This window comes from Cavenderia fasciculata, assembly GCF_000203815.1.
Source record: "Cavenderia fasciculata unplaced genomic scaffold Scf_EU5ZYIE01DZOHE-5, whole genome shotgun sequence".
Classification (NCBI taxonomy): domain Eukaryota; phylum Evosea; class Eumycetozoa; order Acytosteliales; family Cavenderiaceae; genus Cavenderia; species Cavenderia fasciculata.
This window is the reverse complement of record NW_004457644.1, coordinates 223195-247639: the sequence shown is the minus strand read 5'-3', so window position 1 is coordinate 247639 and position 24445 is coordinate 223195. Positions and strand designations below refer to the sequence as shown.

The following is a 24445-nucleotide window of genomic DNA, read 5'->3' as shown; positions in this document are numbered from 1 at the left end:
GAACCAAAAAGAAGAACCTTTGTTTGTTTATGGACGAAGAATGCTCCGCTCCGACCTACCACACATGTTTTTAATCATAATATCTTTGAAAAGAAGAAATATCCTTTTTATTTTAAACAAAGAGGGAGTGAGTGTACAATATCAGTTAATGACCATCATCATCATCAGTCGCAATTTCTCTCTTTTGAGTAAACACACAATACTATCTATCTTGCAAGATAGATAAATAGATATTATTCAGATCTGTGAATGTTTTTTTTTGTGAATGGATGCGAACTCGATGAGAAGTTCAAGGTCACGAGCAAGGTAAATACTTTAACTTCAGACCTCTTGTTCTGGTGGTGAGGTTGATTATGTCATCCACTCTCTTTTCTTGTTTGCAAAGTAGCCAAAAACTGAGTGAGACTGAGAAAATCCGGTAAAATTCGTCACCCCCCTTTCCTCCTCCTCTCTCCTGTTAGTTTTAATCAAACAACGACTGTTCTCCCATCTTTAGTAAAGTAGTGGTTAGTTATTGTATTTAGAGATAGATAGATAGATAAATAGATAGATAGATAAATAGATAGATAGATAAACACGATACAACCCAACAAGAACAGTGAATTTTATAATTTTTAAAAAAAACATCTTTTCTTTTCTTTTGGGTCAAGAGATACAGAATTGTAGCAAATTATTTTAGTATCATATCATCTATCTGTGTGTGTTGTTTGTTTGCTTGCTTCTTCCTCTTCTTTTTCCTATTCAACAACGACAACAATAACACATCCTCTATCTTTTATCTTCTGTAATACCAACCCAATAATAACAATACAATCAAAATCTACAACAAAGGAAGTGTTCTAAACAAGTAGTACCAATACAACAAATCAAATATCAATATTGTAACTATCATCCATACCATACCACATGATATATATTATATATTATATAGAGACATATGTGGAATGAAAGACAAGACGAATGAATATAGTTATATAAACTAACAAACCGATTGATTGATTGATTGCACATCTTTAAATCATTTCATTTATCATTACAGAATAGAGAGAGAGAGAGTCATTGCAATAATATTATAAGACTGTATAAATATATAGAATAGATATCTAGATAGATTGATTGATTGATTGGTTGTTGATTTGGTTTGATTGTGGATAATACAATACTTTATACAACAACAACAACAACAACAACAACAACAATAACAACAATAACAACAACAACAAATAACATTGGATATAGTAATAATTGCTTGCTATATTCTATCATAATCATTAGAAGTGGCTGACAACAACAATAATAATAATAATAACAGTAAAGAACAACTTAATAACAAGAAGAATAATAGGAATTCATATCGAAGCAGTAGTGATTCAATAGTCTATGAAACTACACCAGAACAACAACAACAAAAACTAGACAATAGCAACGATTTATTTTCACTCTTTGATTCAACTTTTACTTCTTCTCAACCTCATCCTCCAACCTCATCAATCTTTTTAAATAACCAACAAGATACCGATAATAACAATAGCAATAGCAATAGCAATAGCAAAGAAAATAGTAGAGGAAAGAAGAGTCTTGGAGGAAGGAACAACAGCGATAAAGATAATAACATTAACGATAACGAAGAATACAACAATAATAATAACGCAATCAATCCTTTAACAATCGATAGATCATATTCACTAACACCTCGAGACGAAGATATTAATATTAATAATAACAACAATAATAATAATAATAATAACAACAATAATAATAATATAAACAAATTTAAAAATAATAATCTTAGAAATTCAATGTCAGCCATTATAAACAATAATCATCTTAAAAACCGTATAGATGAAGATGACGAAGAGGGATTCTTGGATACCGATTCACACCATTCATCACTCTATAGTCCCTCTGTAGACGATAAGACCCCTCTTAATCCAACCAAAGACTTTGCCAAAATATATGAAGCAAATCTTTCAAAACAACATCATAAAAAGTGTATGTAAATCAAACTTTTAAAAAGTCAATCACAATTAATAATGTATTAACATTATTATTATTTATTCGAATAGTTGTTTGGTTATTCCCAATTTGGGCAGAAGAGAAATTAAGATGGTTTGACGATCCCATCATTCGTTTCTGTCAGACATACAACAATCAACCATTAAAATATTTTAGTTTGTTCATTACTGCTCTTGTTGCAATTGAGATTGCCATTGCAGCTCCCTTTTTCCTTTATATTATTGGCCATGATGCCCTTGCAACCGAATTTGCCTACCTTGCACTCCTCCTTGCTCTCTTGTCTCAAGTTCCAAAAAGATTCCTTTGGAGATTTAGACCATACATGGTATTAAGAGCTAAAACCGTATGTAAACAAAAGTATAAATATATACTTCCATTATTGATTTATTTTCTATTTAGATGAAAAAAGATCAAACATCATCATTCCCATCAAGAGCAGTAACATGTTCAGTGGTATATAGTTATGCAGTAGTTTGGATATCATGGTATTATAAAGGATCAAAAGACACGATTGAATGGTGGATGCCAATACTTTTTGTGGTGATGGTTCTGGCGAGTAGTTTTGCGCGTATCAATCTTGGAGTACATTACCCATCGGATTGTGTAGGAGGTGTCATTCAAGGCATTCTCGTCTGCATCATTGGTAGTGGAATGAAAAAGCTCGACATGCTTGGGTGTGGGTCGTGTTGGTACTATGAATGCTATGCCCAAACTCCCGAGAGCACTCTATCCTTTGAAACTCTTGGTCGAATCAATTTTGTAATGTTATCCATCCTAGTCATCATTTGTATTGTAGTTCCTGTCATTTCAGTTGTCAAACCAGTCGATTTTTGGTCAAAATGTGATAGAGTTTATGGGTATGTGTAGTAAAATATAAAATATTTGTATGCGTGTATACTTACTTTTTATATTTTTAGAATGTTATTCCCATCGATTTGTTTCCAATTAATATTCTTGTGTCCAAGTTCATATTCAGAAGCAAATAGTTTACCACGTCCAACTTCGGCCAAATGGTATTCTTATTTGTTTGGTTTTGGATTGGCTATCACTGCAACACTGGTAGCATTGAAATTTAAAGCAAAATATTCGGTTCTCACATTTTGGATTCTTTTTATCCTTTTAAGTGTATCACTTTTCTCTTGGAGATTATCTTTTGTTGGTTAAATTTATATAATAATAATAATAATGGTTTTTTTTTTTGTTCCAATCCTCCACACACCTTCACATCAATCAAGTAATAACAAAAAAAAAACACATCAACAATCATTTAAAGTGTAGAATAATATTTCATACTGGATTTGGAATATAATAATAATAATAATAATTACCACAATACCGAAAAGAACTCCCCCCCCCCCCCCCCTCTCTAACCAACCTATACAACCTCCTCCACCTCCTACTTCATATTCCAATTTATTAATTAATTAATTTAGTAACATCAAATATGATAATAATAAATTCGATAAATTACTAATATCATCATTATATAATCCCTAACCCTTCTTTCTCTTTGTATTAAGAACAAAGAATAAAGAATGAAAAAGAAGAGATTTTCTTTTTTTTTTTTTTTTGATCCCTGGACAAAGAAGAAGAAGACAGATGATAGGAGATACACCCGAGTGGTTAGTTGTTGTACAGTCATCAGAGATGACCTGACCCCTTCGCCTAACCTACAAACAAAAACGGGAACATTTTGACGAAAATGACGAAACTTATTTTCCCAACGCCGATCCGTCTTCACAAAAAAGCGAATCTTTGTGAGAGCAAAGGCACTGCGGCACAAGTTTTTGAAATTAAAAATAAATTAATTTAAAAATACCATGTGACAGGTAGAGACCCTTGCAGAGTAAAGGTATTGCCCATTTTCCCCTGAACAATCATCTGAAAAAGAGTCGTTGACCGTCGTTAGATTATTTGTCATTCATCCTTTTGTACAAGAAAGAAAAGAAGAAGAGATAATTTATTTATTTATTTGTAGTTTATTTGTATAATAATAGTTTAGATTTATACAATTGTCTGTAACCGCCCTTTTTTAAAAAAAATCAACCTCCCCAACCCCCAATGCATACGGTGATCTCATTGTCAACTATCTATCTACCTCCTTACTTACTTTATCCTTTATTATTTGTATCATTATAACAGTTTTTTTAAATTAAAAGAAGATGATGACAACAGAAGAAGCACAAACATCTTATCCAAAGGAAAAGATTAATATATTATTAGTTGAGAATATTCATCAAGCTGCTATCGATCTATTCAACAGAGAAGGATTTCATGTAGGTTAAATATATTACATATCATATCATATCATATTTCAAAATACCATGTGTGGAGTGGTGATCTTCAATGCAATGATACAATACCACCTCTTCACACATTTTTTAAAAAAATCAACACAAAAAAAAATAGTATCTTGTTTTTTGAAAAAGCACAAGTATATTATATAATTACAGAGTACTGACCCAATATTGATTACTTTTAATTTATAGGTTGAATCATTGACATCAGCATTATCAGAGGATCAATTAATTGAAAAAATCAAAGATGTCCATGTATTGGGTTTGAGATCAAAGACAAAGGTCAGTGAAAGAGTATTGAATGAAGCTAAACGTCTCATGGCTATTGGGTGTTTTTGTATTGGTACTGATCAAGTAGACTTGACAGTTGCTGAAAACAAAGGTGTTCCAGTTTTCAATTCACCATTTTGTAATTCAAGAAGTGTTGGTATGTTTTTGTAAAAAAAGAAAAAAGAAAAAAGAAGGATAAACATATATATTTATTAATATGTATTTTTGTGTGTTATTTTTATGTGTGTTTAGCTGAATTAATAATTGCAGAGATTATTACATTGTCTAGAAAATTGGGAGACCGTAGTTCAGAGATGCACAATAAGATTTGGAAAAAAGAGTCAAAGAATTGTCATGAGATTCGTGGCAAGACATTGGGTATTATTGGGTACGGTCACATTGGTTCGCAATTATCGGTGTTGGCCGAAGCCATGGGTATGAACGTGATCTATTATGACACGGCCAGAAAGTTGCCGTTGGGAAACAGTCGTACTTGTCCCGACATGAAGTCACTGCTCGAGCAAAGCAACTTTGTCACTTTGCATGTGCCAGACACCGAACAAACAAGAAACATGATCTCTGAGCCCGAAATCATGTTGATGAAACCTGGTAGCTATCTGTTGAACGCTTCAAGAGGTAAGGTAGTCGATATTGAAGCGTTGGCCAAAGCACTTAAATCGGGACATTTGGGTGGGGCTGCCGTAGACGTCTATCCAGTTGAACCAGAGGCCAATAACAACCAATGGGAATGCATACTCCAAAAATGTCCAAATACAATCCTAACACCACATATTGGTGGTAGTACTGAAGAGGCTCAAGAAGCTATTGGCCTTGAAGTGTCCGAGTTGATCACCAGTTTTATCAATGCTGGCTCGTCGGAAGGTTCAGTCAACTTCCCAGCCATCTCTATGCCCATCCGTCCAGACACTCATCGTATCCTCAACATTCACCAAAACCGTCCAGGTGTGCTCCGTGACATCAATCTTATCCTCTCTGAATTCAACGTCTCTGCTCAAACCCTCTCCACCCGCAAACAAATCGGTTACATCATTGCCGACGTTGACAAGGCTGCCTCCAAAGAAATTAAAAAGAAAATCTCTTCCATCCCATCTTCAATTAAAACTAGAGTTTTATATTAAAATCTAAAACAAACAAAACATGTAACAATAAACATATAAATAACATATAAATACAAATATCTATCTTTCTATTTTCGGGGGTGGGTCTGTGAATCGACGTGTCTCTCTGACACCCATTAGGTTTGTGGATGGACAACTGTTATATTTAAAATAATAATAATGAATATCTTTATCTAGTATCTATCTCTTCCCATGATCAAAAGTCATGTTGTCGATCTCATAATCATCCACAATCGAGTGACGTTTATTATAAAGTGTGTCCGATGATCTTAACATTATTGTAATTGCGGAAACCCCCTCATATTCCCAATGACGATGGGTTGGATTTCAAAAGCTTTGCTGCACTCTCCGCTCTTACACTTTTACACCTTTAAGTTAACAAACAAAAAATATCAAGAGTGTGGGGGCTCCTCTCTATTGATCCGAGTTGTTAGTTCTCGCAGTTCGCAAAGAACAGGTGCCACTTTTATTGTACCGATTTTTCACTTAAAAACGGTCATCTGTGGCTATCGCATCAACCCAGATAGAGAGGCTGCAAAGCTTTCGCAATCCATCATTGGTTCCAACCAACTGCTAGTATTATTTATTTACTTTTACCTCTTTTTTTTGTACATATACACATACATATATATATTTATATATCTTCATTTCATTTAAAAAATGAGATCTTTTGTAATTCTAAGTCTTTTATTATTAGCCATCGTTTGTGTACAGTATGTTGTTGTGTTAGAGAAAGAGAGAGAGAATTAAACAACAAACAGATAGGATCGCGATCGTCATCACATGACAATGACTATGACTTGACCACACAACAAAACAGAGAAATAGAGAAATAGAGAATCTAGATTTTTATTCTAACACAAAATTGTTGAATTATCTATCTATGTAATATAGGTCACATTCTGTATTAAAGGTCCCAGCTGCATGGAACCCTAATCCATCAAAGGTTAAATCCTGTGGAGCTGGTCAACCACAAGGAGCTGCTCAAGCTACCTATTGCCCAAGTACTGCTGTAACTATCATATTATCGATCATCATCATCAACCAACTACTATAGTATACATACATACATACATATACATACATACATACATACATACATACAACTAATCAATAAGTATATTTGATAAAATATCTTTTGATTGTATTATATGCATGTGTGCACACCTTGACATAAGTTTGTGTATTTATGTATGTGTGTGTATATGTGTGATACTATTTAATTAATTTTTGGTTTATCAATCCTAAATATAATTTATATTATATTATATAATTTATATATATATTATATTATATTATATTAATATCTATCAATCTATATATTTTTTTATAGTATACTATTAAATGGCAAGTTGTAGTTGGAGATGGAGTTGGACCAGTTACAATTGGAATTAATTTGGGAACCAAGACCACTGCCAACTTTACCACACTCAAGACTGACGATTCACCAACTGCTGTTGGCACCTACTCAATCTCTGTGGTCATGCCAGCCACCGAATGCAACCTTTGCACACTCCAAATCCAATCTACCTCTGACTGGTTCTCTTGCAGTACCATCAGTATTTCAGCTAGTGCCTGTGGTCAAGCCGTCACCGACGCTCCACTCGAACCAGTAAAGGTTGACAACCAATTATCTTTCTGCACAATGAAGAACAAAAAGACTGTCATGGTGCCAGTCGGTGCCAACGTTGCCGATATTGACAAGGCCACCCAAGTCTCGTTTGCTGCCAATTTGGCCAACCCATTGGTATTCTCCAACAATGACTCTAACTGTCGTCAACTCTACTACCCATTCATCTGTGATCTCGCTTTCCCACAAGCTCCAGGTTCCTTTAACGAAACCGTCGATGCTTCCAACAGTTTGACTCAACAAGAGTGTGCTTCATTCTCGTCGGCCTGTCAAGTCACCGAACTCCACTCTTCTCTCTACCCATGTGGTACCTACCCACTTGAAGAGAACTCTTCCAACACTCTTGTTGCTTCATTGGCCAGTCTTGTCTTTGTTTCAGTCATTTCTACTTTATTGTTCTAAATTGACAAACTCTAAAAGTAACCATAACCATGGTGGTTGTTAATATTAATGCCACCATTATTCAATACATAAACCAACCAACCCAACCAACCAAAATAATAAACTCAAATGTGGTGTAACCAATTTATATACCTATGTTTATTCTTACATTATTGTAAATATTATTGGCAACTAATTATCTTTTTTTGTTGAGTCACATTTGCAAGGTGATTCATGAAGATCCTTCTTGATAAGTGAGATGCAGCCGACAAGCTCAGTGTGACTCGACACGGTGCATTGAAATTTCAATAAATCTTGATATTATACTATCATTGTTGTAAATACTGTTGTACTAGGTTTGACGTGGTGTTATGTCGCAACTATAGATCACACCCCTCTAAAGGATAGATTAGGGGGATGAGATAGTAAAGGAGAACGATGTGTTGTTTTTTGTATAAAGAGTAAAAGTTCTACTTGTAAAAAAAAAAGAAAATTAAAAAAATCAATTTTTGCTGCAAAACGAAGAAGAAAAAGAATCGCACTCTTATTCTTATTTAAGCTTTTAGTTTTATCATCAGTTTCATCAAAAGAGATAGATAGTATAGTAATAATGTCAAACGTAACTGAAGGACCTGCCAAGTGCACTTGGAAACCAAACACCACTGAAAAGACTCCACATACCGTTAGAGTGTATGTATCATCAATAATAGTTAATAATAATAATAGTATAGTTATTTATAGTAGTATAGTAGTATACACACATATGAGTTGTAGTATATGTATATTTAAATTAGATATTAATATGATCGTTTTTTTTCATTCGTCAATTTAAAGAAAGGAATCACCAAAGATTTTAGACAATATCTTACAAAACATTGGTAATACTCCATTGGTTAGACTTAACAGAGTTTCAAAGGATGTCAAGTGTGAAATGCGTAAATATCAAACAAACAAAGTTACACAAAATTAGAAAAGAATCAGTCAGATTTACCAACTATCTATCTCTATCTCTATTTCTATTTTCTATTTTCTCTCTTCTTCTTCTTCTTTAGTTGCAAAATGTGAATTCTTTAATGCTGGTGGATCAGTAAAGGATCGTATTGGATATCGTATGGTATTGGATGCTGAAGAGAGTGGAAGAATCAAGCCAGGAGACACATTGATTGAACCAACCTCGGGTAACACTGGTATTGGTTTGGCTTTGGCAGCTGCCATCAAGGGATACAAGATGATCATCACCTTGCCAGAAAAGATGTCACAAGAAAAGGTCGACATCCTCAAGGCTCTCGGTGCCACCATCATCCGTACACCAACTGAAGCTGCCTTTGACTCTCCGGAGTCGCACATTGGAGTTGCCAAAAAGTTGAATGCTGAAATCCCCAACTCACACATTTTGGATCAATACGCCAACCCATCCAACCCACTTGCTCACTATGACGGCACTGCCGAGGAGATCTTGGCCGCTTGCGAGGGCAAGTTGGACATGGTTGTCTGCACAGCCGGCACTGGTGGTACTATCACTGGTATCGCCCGTAAGATCAAGGAGCGTTTGCCACACGTCAAGATTGTTGGTGTCGATCCACACGGCTCGATCCTTGCCGTGCCAGAGTCGTTGAACGGACAAATCAAGAGCTACAAGATCGAGGGTATCGGATACGACTTTATCCCCAACGTCCTCGAGCGTGACATCATCGACGAGTGGGTCAAGACTGACGATCGCGAGTCCTTTGTCATGGCCCGTCGTCTCATCAAGGAGGAGGGTCTCCTCTGCGGTGGCAGTGCCGGTAGTGCTATGGTCGGTGCCCTCAAGGCTGCCGCCTCGCTCAAGGAAGGTCAACGTTGCGTCGTCCTCTTGGCCGACTCGATCCGTAACTACATGTCCAAGCATCTCAACGACGACTGGATGGTCGACAATGGATTCGTTGACCCAGTCTACGCCGAGACCAAGCAACAAGAAGAGGAAAAGTTCCACGGTGCCACCATCGCCGATCTCCACCTCACCAAGCCAATCGTCGTCACTGCCAACACTACCTGCTCTGAAGCCGTCAAGTTGCTCCAAGAACACGGTTTCGATCAATTGCCAGTCATCTCTGAAAACAAAAAGGCCCTCGGTCTCGTCACCCTCGGTAACCTCTTGTCATACATCACCTCTAAGCGTTCTCTCCCAACCGACTCTGTCTCCAAGGTCATGTTCCGTTTCCACACTAGCGAAAAATTCATCCCAATCAACACTACCACCTCTTTGGCCAGTCTCCAAAAGTTCTTTGAAACTCACAGCTCTGCCATCGTCATTGATAATGATGAAATCTCTTCTGTCGTTACAAAGATTGATTTGTTAACTTATTTATTAAAGCATCCATCAATTTAAATAAATTAAAATAAATAAATAAAAAAATCAAATCAAATCTCTTTTTAATAATATAGATATATAATTTGAAGTATTTTAAGTATATTTTTTAACAAAAACAATTTTATTTAACTTTATATATTAATAAAGAAATAATTTAAATTTAACAAGATTAATGGTAATGGTTCGATAGAAAAGTTTAAATGATTTTAGAAATCAAAATCATTATCACCAACCAATTTGGCTTTAGCATCTTCCTTTTCTTCTGGTTCATCAAGTGGAATGATAAAGGTTGGTTCGTCGGCATCATCAATAGTAGTAGTAGTAGTAGTAGTAGTAGTCGTAGTTGGTGGTGGTGGGGTGGTAGTAGTAGTGGCAGTTGTAGTTGTAGTTGTTGGTTTGAAAGTTTGTGGTGGTATATTGTTGTATGAAGGTGGTGGTGTTTGTTGTTGTGGTTGTTGTGGTTGTAATTGTTGGTATTGGATTGGTGGTGGATAGTATGGTTGTTGGCCTGGTTGTTGTTGCATTGGGGCTTTTTGTTGGTTTGGTTGTTGTGGTTGTGGTGGTTGAGCATAGTATGGTTGTTGGCCTGGTTGTTGATTTGGTTGTTGTGGGGCATAGTATGGTTGTTGGTTTGGTTGTTGATTTACAGGTGGTTGTTGTTGATTTGGTTGTTGTTGTTGTGGGGCAGGTTGGTAGTATGGTTGTTGTTGACCAGGTTGTTGTTGATTTGGTTGTTGTGGAGCATAATATGGTTGTTGGCCTGGTTGAGGGGCATAATATGGTTGTTGTTGAGGAGCATAATATGGTTGTTGTGGTTGTTGGGGTTGTGGAGGTGGTAGAGCGATTGGTTGAACCAAAGGATATTGTTTTGGACCATTTACTGGTTGAACAGCTTGGAATGAAGCAGCTTGTTGTTGTTGTTGGTCGTGTTGCACCAAGAGGGCGGATGCAAGGGGTGGTTGTGACATGGGTGCAAATCCGTCGACTGTTTGTGGACCAATTGGGAAATTGACAGTGACAGTCTCGTTGATACGAACCAACACATTGACAAAGATAAAGAGGGCGAGGATAATGGCAACGGTAATCGCTACGAAATTAGGGGTGAAGAATGACAACACATAAGTGAGAATAAATAGGATCTTGAGGACCACCCAAAATGCAATTTCTTGCGAGGTGAGACGACTCGACTTGCTAAGCTCGATGCCATTCTCGACATTGATGTTGTTGATAAAGAGACTCTTGTTGAGGAAGCACGACATGAAACTGAATTGTGGTGTAATCGTATATGTATCAAACACGTTGGGATCCACAAAACTAGGGTATTGGAACGATCTTCTACGTCCAAACTTTTCGATAACCATCGGTTGTTCGTTTACACATACAGATTCACCATCTGCACTAATCTTTCTTTCAAATTGTCCCCCATATCTAAGGAGCCATGTTTTCTTTACCATTTCTTAAATAAGAATAAATAATCTTTCTTTTTTATCTATAAATAAATTTAATTTAATAACTACTAGTCGTACACTACTGATCTTGAATCGGAACACTGTCTGTCCAATACGATGTGCTCGCTATTGTTGATGAAAAACAAAAAAAAAAAAGAATTAAATACCTTATAAGGTGGGCTTGTGGTTCTGTTGTCGCCCTTGGGAAACAAAGAAAGAAAATCGAAAAAAGAAAAATTGGCGCCATCCAAGATGCATATCTCTAAAAAAAACCAAGAAATTAATCTATTTATTTATTTACATCTGTTTGTGTCTTTTTTTATCTTTACGCTATCGAAGCAAGACAATCAATTATACTTTGAGTTGGTAGAGAAGGTTGAAGTGCTTTTAATTGATGTAAAATTTCGATACAACCAAGTTCGATGAGATGTGATCTGTTGAGAAGTGTTTGGTAACGCGATGTGTTTGTGATGGTTGGTGGATCGTCTCGTACCATCATACTCAGAACAGATACCCATCGGCACAGTACTTGGTAGATGCCACGAGTGATTCTCTTGCCTTTTCGATCGACTAGGAGGATGGTGAGAAGTTGGACAAAGGCATCGAGACATCCTTGTTGGATACATGTAAATATTTGTTTTGGTGATCCAGTTTGAAAGATATTGTTGATGATCCAAACCACCTCCATGATATGTTTTGGTGATGAAGCGAGGAATGTTGATTTTTGAATTTGTTGGATTTGTTTTCTAGTGTCGTTGTCGTTGTCGTCGGTGGCGTTGTTGTTGGTAAATAAATAAAAGATCGAGTTAAAGATATCAAAGTTTATACAATTGTCGATTTGTTGGCTACCCTCTAGGATAATGTTGGAAATGACCCATAAAATGTCCTTGAAAAATGATGCGTCTGTCGTAGTCTGAACGAATCTATGTAAGAGTTGGAATAAATCTGGTCCAATAATAGTTTGTATAATCGTCGCATTATTATTATTAATATTATTGATCACTGCAGTTGGTTGTTGTTGGTTTGGAAGAGTGTTGTTGGTGGCTGTATTGATATTGGTATTGTTTAAATTGTTGGATGATGAGATGATGTGTCCGAGTGTCATGAGCGCAGGTCTGAGAACGACTGGGTTATCGTTGCTGTGAAGGATGTTAAAGATGAGGGGAACAAAACCAAGACTGGAAAAGACTGTGAGTGAGAAGCCGGGTGACTGAGCGACGTTGGACATGGTTGCACACACGTCAAACAGCTCTTCATCGTTTGTCAGCTGCGGGATGACGCGTGGTAGACTGGGGATGATGGGGAGTAGGTAGCGCCACTCGGGGTACGGCTTGGCCGTCAAGAACCGGTATATACCCGTGAGATACGGCACATGTGGACGTGTTCGACGTGCAACATTGTTGATCGGCTCGTATGAGAAGCGGTCTAGTAGCGTCGCGTACGTCTCCCAGTGATTGACCAGTGCTTGGTTGCGGACGTCGACATCCTCCAAATACAAACACTGTATAAACAACACTGACGATATAAAAAGAATGTCGGGTGAATCAGCCTGTCGCAAAGTAACGGGAATCGTGTCAGGATGATAACACTGAATCTGCAACTTTTTTCGGAAAAAGATACAAATCGACAATAAAAGTGAGGCGGCATATTTTAATGGCTGTTCGTGGAATCCCGTCTCTGCCACTGGTTGATCCAAAAACTGTAGTAGCTTGTCGTCAAGCTTGCGTTCGTTAAACAACCACATCACCCGACTCAAATAAGGGTCGAATCCAACTCCATTACCTCCAATAATCGTGTCCTCGGGACTAGATGAATAACATGTGATCGTAGCAATCATCGAATCAACTGACAACAAAACATATCGACCACTCATTAAATTATCCACCATCTCTCCAATATTACTCAACCTTTTTTGATTATCAATCTTTGATAATCTTCTTCTTTCATTTTCCAATGTTGATATTTCAATTAAAAATGATTCATGTAATTTTTTCTATAAAATATTAAAAGTTAATATTCTTTTCTTTTATCTTTTCTTTTTTTCTTTTTTCTTTTTTCTTTTTTAACTTACAATATCACAACCCATTTCAAGAAACTTTTGATATAATGGTTTAACAATGGGTAGAATGACATGTCTTGATTGAGAGAATTTAATTAAAACGACCAATTTTGTTACGATGGCATGTGATCCACCATAGACCAAAGTAGAAGTGAATGTGAAATGATACAAGAGGTCTGCCAACTCGAATAGTTTTTGAATGAGATTGTTTGACTCGTCTTCTGTAAATACTTGTGTCTTGAATACAAAACCAGACAACATTGGAGTGGTGACATACGATAAATTATATACAACTCTTTCCAATGTTGTAATAAATCCAAGTTGATGATTTTTTCCAATACATGGTGATGTTGGTCTATGATTTTGACATGTATTACCGTTACTACCGTTACTACTACTATTTAATATAGTTGATAAACTATATGATGATGGTGAAGAAGAGGGATTTAATTGTGAATGATTTGATAATGAAGCCAATATCAATGATGGTTGATTATTATTATTATTATTATTATTATTATTATTATTATTATTTCTACAAGGTGACGAAGATGATGAAGAAGAAGAAGAAGAAGAAGTATAATGATCATTTAAATGATTATATTGGTCATGATTATTATGTTGTTGATGGTGAGTATTGTTCATATTCATATTCATATCATTCATATCCATATGATGGTGGTGGTGGTGATGATTATTATGATTATGATGATGGTGATTATGACTCTGTGTATTGACATGATGAATATGATCTTGATTAATATAATTTAATTGATAATTGTTCCACCATTGTGATATGTTTTCATTTGTTTTTGTTGTTGATGTTGTCAGTCTTGTCTCTGGTGACGAAAACATATTGTTATTATAAACATTGTAATCTTGATCATTGCTATTATTATTATTATTATTTATGTAGTTGGTTTCACCCAATAGTGATTGTGTCATGTGATTGTGTTGATGATTACATCTTTTGTGTTCATTTTTTAATTCCTTTTATTTTTTGAATCAAACTCTTTAGTTAGTTTCTATCTATATCTATATATATATATTAATATCTTATATCTTTTATCTTACATATACTAAAGTATTGATTGAGTCCCAAAGCTCCTTCATCAGAACAATAATAATATCTAGATTGATCTTTTTCGGTTTGGTTTGATTTATAAGTCTTTCTTAAATATGATTTGATTTATAGTATAGTAGTAGTAGTGGTCGATTTCATTGCAATCTGCAACAAGAGTAATGTATAATATAATATATATAGGTATGTATAAAAAGAAGAGAAGAAAGATAAGATAATAATTATTTTTTGCAAAGAGACCCAAGGACGTTTCTCATCCTCTGATCTTTTGGTTTTTATATTATAAAATTCATAAAACTCAGGTCGTTCCAGCTCATCAATCCCCAAACAATCAAGACTGCACTGCGACGGAACAAGCTTTTTGAGACATGTCTTTTGATCCTTCATCGTAACGATCACTCACTCTCTTTCGATCTTTCTCTTTCTCTCTTACATTACTCGCTCACTCTCTTTTACTCTCAGTAGATATAGACAGAATAGAGGATTTGACACTTTAGTGACTGACCTTTCTTTGTAATTAGAAGAGACTAGAGCCAAAATGGTGACAATCAAGAGAGTAGCCATCGTAGAGTTGATTGTATTAACAATAGTATCTGTATTGTTTTACGTGTCTTTGAGTGGCAATGGTATGTAATAGTACATTTATTATTATTGTAGTAGTACTTGACATTATAATTGACTAATATTTATATTTATTAAATTTGTACTAGTACCATGGCTAGACTTGGAGACGATGATTGATGAAAATATAACACTTTCAAATCAATATGCATTGTTGTCATATCAAGTGAATCCGACAGGCAAGACGATTGTGGTGACTAATAGCGCTTCGCAAGTGACTAGTTGTAGTTATACTCAGGTCGATAATAACAATCTTGGACAATCGGGTGGATACTGTTTGGTGTACTACTCACTTGCCATGCAACTCTATCTAAACACATTGCCATCGATCATTTCACAGAGTCGATTGTTGTTGGCATTGATACTGATTGCTTCGATTGTTGCCAACCCCGTCATTATATTTATCTTTACTTCAAGACTGTGTATCAAAAAGATTAAGAATCGGTCACTCATCATGTGCATTGTATGGGCGGTTGTGACACTGTTGTCCTATACCGTCGTACTATTATACCATTTCAAAGTCAGAGAAATGTTAAGTACCGTACAGGTAGTGACAATCGACGCTGCACAAGCTCCAACCGAGCAATCATACACTGCCACCAATGTTACCTATAGTACTGGATTCTGGTTATCAGTTGCAACACTCTTCTTTTCACCACCGTTACTCATCTTTCGTGTCTCTAGAAAGATTCATAAACGATTACATTCCAATTCCAAATCACGGTCCTCCTCAACCTCAACCTCTTCCTATTCAACCTATGACAGTGTTACAGTTCCAATTATTCATGATGATGATGGTACTTGGTAATAGTTACCTGGGGAAATTAATCATTATGAATGATTTATGTATATATAATTTATAAAGCAAACAAACATTTATTTCTTTTTAAAAGGATATGGGGGTAACGAATAATAATAATAAACATGGATCACTTTTTGGAAAAGTATCTACATCTATTACAATACAAATATATTACAATCCAACTTAGATTTTGAAATTATAAACTCTAATGATATTATTAAATGAACCAATAACACGAGATTGATCAAATCTAATATCAGAACATCCGACGACGACTGGGATAGGGTCACCTTCACGTTGTTGAAGTGATCCACCGAGGAGAGAGTAGAGACGTTCACCGGAATCCTTGTTCCAAACCTTGATGGTATTGTCTTGTGAACATGTGACGAGCTTCTTGTCGTTGACTTGGATTTGGTTGACTGGGGCAGTGTGGTTGCTGTAGGTACGCAATCTGGTGAGTCCGTCAATACTGATGGCATGTACGTCGTTTTGTTGGGCATAGTAGATTTCATTGTCGATGACTCGGAAATGGGTGATGGGTGAGTCGGTCGAAAAGATGGGTGGGTGGGGTACAGGCATTGCAATGGGTGGATGGGGAACGGGCATTGGATAGGGCACATGTAGGTTGGGGTATGGTAAATGACCGTTTGGTGTTGGAGCGTGGATAGGTGGTTGTGGTGGGGTGGGTGGTGGTGGTGGACGAAAGTTGGTGGTGACACGAACTTCAGGTTCTGGTGGGAATAGGGGGTGTGGATTTCCGACCGGTTGGTCAGCAATCAGTTGATTATTAGAGTGAGTACCGATTCTCGTGCCATTTGCAGTGTTGTAGGTACAAATCGAACGTTGGTTGGTTGATAATGCAACGATTGTATTGCCAGTTGCATTGAGTTGGAAGGAATGGGCCGATGGCAACTTGTAGATGGCGCGGTCGAGACGACGCATATCCCAACACTCTAAACTTTCACTCGTGTTGATCAGGAGGTTGCCAGAGGGTGTAAACGATACTTTGTAGGGTACACCAGTCAACTGAGCCTTGGGAACAGTCGCTGTGATTGAACGGTTGGTCACATCCCACACATCGACATTGGAACCAATTGCAGAGACCAAAGTATTTGATCGGTATGGTTGGTATGCAAACGAACGCACATTCTCGGTTGTCTTGGCACGTTCCAACACACCCAAACTATCACCATTCTCAAGATCCCAAAGACGAATAGTCGAGTCGAGAGACGACGAAGTACACGTATGCGAGCTAAGGTGCACTGCATTCACCTGAGCAGTGTGACCCTCACAATTAAATGCCAACGTATTAGTTGCCAAATTCCACACCTTGACGGTATTGTCCAACGAACCAGTTGCCAAAGTATTGTTTACGTGATCAAATGAAGTAATGTATTCAGAGTGTCCACGCAACGCTGTCATCTTGAATGTTCCAGCTGCTCCCTTTGTCATATTATTTCCAACCTTTACATATGATTTATAACAATCCTTGTAATTATTATTATATTTCTCTGCATCATTAAATGGGCAACTAAATCAAAATAATAAATAACATTAATATATTATTATTATTGTGTCAAGGTTAGGGGTTAGGGTTAGGGGTAAACTTACAATTGATTTAATTTATATCTCCATAACCAATTATCCTCAGTAATAGTCTTGAACTTTTTGCATACCAATGCAAATTGAACAATCTCTTTTGGTGAGAAATAATGGAATAAATCCAAATAAATTAACATTGGTAAATTGGCCAACTATTAATAATAAATAGATAGATAGATTAATTAGTATCTTAATCTATCTATTAAATTATAAAACATGTTTGATTCTCAAAACTTACATAATTATATTCAAATCTATTGAATGGTTGTTGAGCTGGTTTAGGTTTAACAATATCAACTTCCATTGGCTTGATATCATTATTATTAAAATCAACATTATTGCTATTGTTGTTGTTGTTGTTATTGTTATTATTATTATTATTATTGTTATTGTTATTAACATTATCATCAACTACTTCAATTCCTTTTAATTTTAATACTTTTTTGTGAAGTTCCAAATCAACTGGTGGAAGTGGTAAATCATAATGTTGTCTAATCAGAAATAAATAAATGATTGATTAGTATATCTATCTATTGTTATGTGTATATCTATGTGTTTGTATATACCTGCAGAATGGACATTTCTGTTCAACTAATAAAGCCTTTTCTAAACAACCTTTACAAAATGAATGACCACAAAACAAAGTTACTGGTAAGTTGTACAACTCGAAACATTCCCAACACTGAAAATCATACATTCTATATCTCTTTCTTTAAAATAATCTATATATATATATATAATGTATATGTATCTATCTATCTAAAAAGTATTTATAAATGTGATTCTAAATTTCGTCAGCTGATTTGATTTTAATGAAGCTGAAGCCCAAAAGAACCCTACAATTAACTTTTTGAAAAAGGCAATTAATCTTTAAAAATTTTCGATGAATCGGTGCATCAACCAAGCAAAAGAAGATATCTTCTTTTCAAAACGAATGAGTGTCATTCGCTCATTATCGATCCACATGCGAGATGAGACGATACAGGAATAATAATAAATAAGAAGTTGGTAGGAATAGAGATAACAATCATAATTGACTATGAATTACATTAGAGGAAGAGGATGTCTGTCCTTGAATATTGAACACACAACATACAAACAAATATCACCTGATGACATTTGAATACTTGTCAAGTATACTTAGTTTCTACTTCATCTTCTTTGCATATATGGTATACATAGTATTATTATTACATGTAACAATAATATTATTCAAAAAAATGATGATTCACTGAGAGACACCAGCAAAAAAACAATGAATTATGAATAATTTTGTTTTATTTATTTTTATTTCCTTTTTTGTCGATTTTAGAGAGAGCCGAACAGATAGAACAGCAAACAAACAAACAAACAAACTTGTTCACACATATTACATTTGTTTATATATATATCATACATATATCGAATCGATCTAAATCTTGTTGAAGATAGGATAGATAGGATAGAGAGAAAGAAGATGGGAATAGGTTCATCTTTAGTATCTTCGGACTCTCAGCAGCAGCAACAGAAACAACAGCAACAGTCACCAACATCTATACCACATTTACCTTTATCATCACCGTCACCGGTATCACCTTTAACAGCCAATAATAACAATAACAATAATAATAACAATGCAACTCTACCAAGTCCATTTACATTTAGTAATCGAATGAACGATGAATTGAAACTACTCATCTCTGAGCAACCGTTACCACAAGAGTTGGACAAGTTTATGGAGAGGTTGTTGTTTAGTCTTGACTTTTCAGAGAATACTAATCATACTTACCTTGCATTCCTTTTACAAGAGTTGTCAAAGAAATTGGGTATGATGAAAAGACAGATATATATATATATATTTGTATATTTGTATATTTGTATATATATAATGACATACTAATTAAACTTGTTTGTTGTTAATATTTAGCAATTAATAATATAAAGTCACAAAACTTTAATAGATTGATAATACATTTTATATCAAACCTTACAAGCTTTGGACTACAAATACAAACATTGATTGATAGCAAAGTATCACTTGTACATCCAAAACAAAATGGAACTCCATCCTCTTCAACAACACCGTCTATGCCAAACTCTCCTTTAAAGCAATCCCAACAACAACAACAGAATCCAAATCAATTACCATTGGATCATTCAATTCAAGTACAATTGTTTAGTCATAGACAATACCTTATCAACTATACCATCCTATTACAATCATTTTCAAAATACTTTATAGAAAATTGTGATCGAATATCAATTGAGCAACAATTTCAAAGTGATCATAATGTTGATGATGATAATAATCATAGTCATAGCCACCCTACCTCTACTTCTTCTTCTTCTCAATCGCTGTCATTTCAATCTATACCAAGTGATTTATTATTTGCAATTATTAATTTTCTTTCAATTGAATCAAAGTATGTACATTTATAGTACTATCAAATAATATGAATAACTATATAGATCTATTCTAATTTATTTAACTCAACTTTAGTGATTATACATATGATTTACATGTAGTATTATTACACTTTTTATTGGTATTATTTTCAACTGAAATGTTTACACCGTTACCTGAAATGATTGATATACCAGATTATTTAAGTTGTAGTAGTGGAGAAGTCGATAATCATCATCACAGTCATAACAGTCAACAACAGGTATTACCATCAAGAGCATTTAATCTATTTTTAAATACTGTAATGGATCAAGTTAAAAATAATCAATTACCTCTACCAATTGTCAAAAAGTTTATCAATAATCTTTTAAATAATGTCATTTATAACAAACCTAGACCAATTTCAGATGGTGGATTATTACATTCAATTGGAAATGCTGCTTGTAAATATAGACAAAACAAATTTATAATTTACTCTTAAATTAATTTACCTAATACCTTTTTTATTTATTTTAGCATTTTTATTATTAATACCATGGAATGCATATAATTATTTCTTTCCAACAAATCTTTCAAATGGTTCAACATTATCAGATATATCATTGTTGACATTACTTGTTTTAGTACAATATTATAATCCACCTGAAAATCCATTTAGATCAATTATTCATACTATTAGAGATAAAGATTGTAAGAAGAAAAAAAAAGGAAATAGAAAAAGAAAAAGAAAAAGAAAAAGAATATTATATTTATCTATTTTATTTATTTTTTATTTAGTTTCCGATATAGATAGTATAGAAGAACAAAAATCAAATATATATATATCAATGTCAAAACTATATGAACATATTATCAAATCACCATCATCGGACAAGAATATTTTACTATTATATTATTTATTACAAGACAATTCCTATTTTTATAAATACGTACAATCGAGAACAGATCTAGACAATTTGGTACTACCAATGCTCCAAGTACTCTACACTTCACTGGAAGAAAAACCTCAACAAGTTAATATGATTCTAATCATTATTTTAATTTTAACTCAAGATTCTTTATTTAATGGAAATGTTCATTCATTAGTAAGTATAAAAAAAAAAGAAAAAAGAAAAAAGAAAAAAGAAAACATTTATATTTATAATTCCTTTTTTTCTTTTTTTTAGATCATACATCAAATTCTTTGGTATAAAGAAAGACATTTAGTTGATGTATCACTTGGAGGATTAATAATGATAGTTTTAATTAAATTAATTATGATTAATCTTTCAAAACTACGTGATCCCAATTTACATACCAATTCATTGGCCATTTTAGCCAATCTTTCTTCCAATATCACTCATATTCATCCCTATGTCTCTTCAAGACTAGTTAAATTATTGGAAGTACTTTGTAAAAAATTTATGAAATTGTAAGAAATCAAAAAGAAAGGATAAAATGAACAAACAAAATATATATTTACCTTTTCTGTTTATTTTTGTTTCTAGAAAAAAAATGCCATTACCAAATATATTAGAAAGTCATGGATTATTTCAACAATCATCAAATCCAAACAATACTAGTATGATATCAAATATTAGTATGAGTGATATTAGTATATTGGATGGAATTTATCATTCACCAGATCAACCAGTATCTGATGAATTACAAACGCATACAGATTTTATTTATATTATATTACAAATCATTAATAATACCTTGACCTATCGACCGAGTCAGAATCCACAATTAATCTATTCACTATTACACCAACACGACTATTTACCTGGTTTGACAAATGACGAAACCCTTTCAGAGATTACAACAAACATTTTAAATATTTTGGCATTCTTTTCAAATGATCTAAACTCTCCCAACACCCAGGAATGGACGGCGGAAAAGATCCTAACATTTATAGAAATCAAGAGTAAATCGATTTCAGCCCCATCTAGCGATCAAGAATCATCTCTTAGATTTAAATATGAAGAAGAACCAACTAGTTTTGAATCAATCACTCCTTATATATGGTCAATAGTTTATAAATTCTCTGGTGAAACTTGGGATAAAAGAGCAAACAAATTATTATTTCAATCATCAAATAATAATAGTGAAAGTGTTGATCATCAACAACAACAATTTAATTTACAACAACAAAATAATAATAATAGTAATAATAGTAGTAATATTTTATCACCAATTAAATCAAATGACTTGAATAATAATAGTATAAATCTTTTATCACCAATTAAATCACCTTTAAATAATATGAACAATATTCAAGATGATAATAATAATAGTAGGATAAATGAAGAAGAGGAAAATGAACCATCAATTATAATTGAAGGTTTAAATGATAATGATACATCAGAAGAATCAATTCAAAAATCTTTTCAAAGAGTTTCAATCACCTAAATAGACAAGGGATAAATGATAAATAATAAATAGATAATTTATATAAATCACATATAATTTATTTTCTTTTTTTTATTTTATTACAACAACATTTTGATTTGATTTCTTTTCTTTGTTTTAAGCAAATTCAACAGAATTTCTTCGAGCTTTTTGAGTTGTTCCTTTTACTGATTTTGATTGTTCTCTTTTTGCATTTAAATAAGAATGAATGTTTGGATACTTTTCTTCGTTTGGTAAGGTATTTCGTGGTACTGTCAACTCTGCTCTATTCTCTACTAAAAATTCAACAATTGTACGTCTTCCATGTAATACTGCACTTGATAAAGCCAATGCTGTGCATCCCTCTGTTCTATTTGCATGAAGGAATTGAATCACCTCAAAATGACCACAATGAGCTGCCATATCCATAGCATCAACACTGCATCCTTCAGCCCTATTAAAATGAAGGAATTGAACAACTCCCAAGAACCCTTTTAATGCTGCCAGATCCATTGCTCTCTTTGTACATCCCTCTGTTCTATTTATATGTAAAAATTCAACAATCTAAATATAAATAAAAATAAATAAATAAGTAATCTATTCTATTCTTTTCTTTTCTTTTCTTTTTTCTTTAAGCTTACATCTAAATGACCATTTTGAGCTGCTAAATCCATAGCAAATTGATTACATTTATAATCCTTTTTATGTAATAGTTTGACAATTTCCAAGTCACCAACAAAGGCGGCATTGTTCATGGCATGTACAGTACCAGGATAGTCATTCTCGATGAGGTATTTGGCAACCTCGGCATGCTTGCTCATACATGCAAAACCAATAGAAGAGTCTGAGCATCCTTCAACACGATTCTCGTGCAAAAACTTGACAATATCGATGAGACCTAGTCGCGCGGCACTGTCCATTGCGTCACGTGTTGCAGGTGCATTGTGTTTGTGCAGTAACTTGACGAGATCGAGACGACCCGATTGCGCGGCATTGGTTATGGCATCCTTGGTACAAAACTCTGATCGGTTGGTTAAAAGGTACTCGACAATCTCCATATGACCCTGTGCAGCGTGATCGATTGCACGTGCACTTGCACCGTTGACCGGGTCCCTTTCAGTGAGCAACTTTACAATGTCAAAGTGTCCACTTCGTGCAGCACCATCCACAGCACATCCAAGTCCGTCTTTTGCAGTACGATGCTCAAACAGCCATTCGATCACCTCGCGATTACCCTTGTCTGCAGCATACTCTAGAGCACGGCATGTTGCACCTTCAGTACGGTTATTCTGCAAGTACTCGAGGTTGGCAACCAAACCGGCACGTGCGGCCTTGTCCATGGCCTCGGTGGTGGCAGCCAACTTGAGTGGATGAGTATCGACGTATTTGAGTACCTCGATATTCTTGTTGGCCGCGGCAAAGTCGATACATAGTGCACCGTGTGTTACAAACTGCTCGGTCTCTTGTTCAAACACGATCTTGAATACTTCTAGATCCTCTACATTGGATGCGATCAACTTGAGATTAGCATCGGTATACACGAGCGGCAAGTATTCTTGACGTTTGGGATCGAGTAACAACTTGTCTCTCAACAATCCATAGTGTTCATTGTCACACATAAATGTAACCGTTGCCAATTGATAACTAAATGCCTTTCTACCTTCAGTCTTTGATATAGCAGACACTAATCCAAATATCTCATTCTTTAATACTATATTTCTAAATACTGAAAAGAATGCTTGATTCTCTATTGTCATGATGATTGATATTTATCTCTTTGTTCTTATCTCTCTCTCTTCTTTCAAACTAAAATAAGATTTTTTAATCTTCATCTAGATAGTTATGGTTGGTTGGTTTGGTTTCATTTTTTTATATTTCTTCTAAAAACAAAGGTATGAAAAGAATAACAAATAAATAAAAATTATATATATTTTTAAAACCAATAAAGGTTTGTTTGGGTAGTGGTAGTAGAATCATCATTTTTATTTATTTGTTT

The 24445-nt window shown here is 34.5% G+C and overlaps 8 protein-coding genes across 8 annotated transcripts; 5 read left to right on the top strand and 3 right to left on the bottom strand.

The window, feature by feature from the left end:
- Nucleotides 1-353: 353 nt before the first annotated feature.
- On the top strand, nt 354-5722 carry serA (3-phosphoglycerate dehydrogenase; the record flags this gene model as incomplete). The annotated part of the gene is made up of 10 exons (XM_004354544.1): nt 354-418; nt 932-969; nt 1276-1992; nt 2067-2109; nt 2173-2359; nt 2416-2873; nt 2934-3141; nt 4176-4292; nt 4506-4740; nt 4836-5722. The coding sequence occupies 10 exons, from the start codon at nt 354-356 to the stop codon at nt 5720-5722; spliced, it is 2955 nt and encodes a 984-aa protein (XP_004354596.1).
- A 660-nt stretch (nt 5723-6382) lies between these two features.
- On the top strand, nt 6383-7754 carry DFA_09241 (putative transmembrane protein; the record flags this gene model as incomplete). The annotated part of the gene is made up of 3 exons (XM_004354543.1): nt 6383-6435; nt 6617-6734; nt 7056-7754. The coding sequence occupies 3 exons, from the start codon at nt 6383-6385 to the stop codon at nt 7752-7754; spliced, it is 870 nt and encodes a 289-aa protein (XP_004354595.1).
- A 589-nt stretch (nt 7755-8343) lies between these two features.
- On the top strand, nt 8344-10101 carry cysB (cystathionine beta-synthase; the record flags this gene model as incomplete). The annotated part of the gene is made up of 3 exons (XM_004354542.1): nt 8344-8423; nt 8568-8668; nt 8786-10101. The coding sequence occupies 3 exons, from the start codon at nt 8344-8346 to the stop codon at nt 10099-10101; spliced, it is 1497 nt and encodes a 498-aa protein (XP_004354594.1).
- Nucleotides 10102-10289: 188 nt separating this feature from the next.
- DFA_09239 (uncharacterized protein) lies at nt 10290-14535 on the bottom strand (the record flags this gene model as incomplete). The annotated part of the gene is made up of 5 exons (XM_004354541.1): nt 10290-11539; nt 11889-12670; nt 12888-13032; nt 13152-13524; nt 13603-14535. The coding sequence occupies 5 exons, from the start codon at nt 14533-14535 to the stop codon at nt 10290-10292; spliced, it is 3483 nt and encodes a 1160-aa protein (XP_004354593.1).
- Nucleotides 14536-14832: 297 nt separating this feature from the next.
- Nucleotides 14833-16100, top strand: DFA_09238 (uncharacterized protein; the record flags this gene model as incomplete). The annotated part of the gene is made up of 3 exons (XM_004354540.1): nt 14833-14854; nt 15193-15297; nt 15382-16100. The coding sequence occupies 3 exons, from the start codon at nt 14833-14835 to the stop codon at nt 16098-16100; spliced, it is 846 nt and encodes a 281-aa protein (XP_004354592.1).
- Nucleotides 16101-16277: 177 nt separating this feature from the next.
- On the bottom strand, nt 16278-18815 carry DFA_09237 (uncharacterized protein; the record flags this gene model as incomplete). The annotated part of the gene is made up of 5 exons (XM_004354539.1): nt 16278-17625; nt 17706-17848; nt 17935-18187; nt 18263-18406; nt 18793-18815. The coding sequence occupies 5 exons, from the start codon at nt 18813-18815 to the stop codon at nt 16278-16280; spliced, it is 1911 nt and encodes a 636-aa protein (XP_004354591.1).
- A 337-nt stretch (nt 18816-19152) lies between these two features.
- DFA_09236 (putative dymeclin) lies at nt 19153-22470 on the top strand (the record flags this gene model as incomplete). The annotated part of the gene is made up of 7 exons (XM_004354538.1): nt 19153-19501; nt 19603-20098; nt 20176-20522; nt 20596-20769; nt 20857-21164; nt 21246-21490; nt 21567-22470. 7 exons carry the CDS (start codon nt 19153-19155, stop codon nt 22468-22470), a joined length of 2823 nt encoding a protein of 940 aa, XP_004354590.1.
- Nucleotides 22471-22587: 117 nt separating this feature from the next.
- Nucleotides 22588-24206, bottom strand: DFA_09235 (uncharacterized protein; the record flags this gene model as incomplete). Its single annotated transcript, XM_004354537.1, has 2 exons — nt 22588-23013; nt 23091-24206. 2 exons carry the CDS (start codon nt 24204-24206, stop codon nt 22588-22590), a joined length of 1542 nt encoding a protein of 513 aa, XP_004354589.1.
- Nucleotides 24207-24445: the final 239 nt, after the last annotated feature.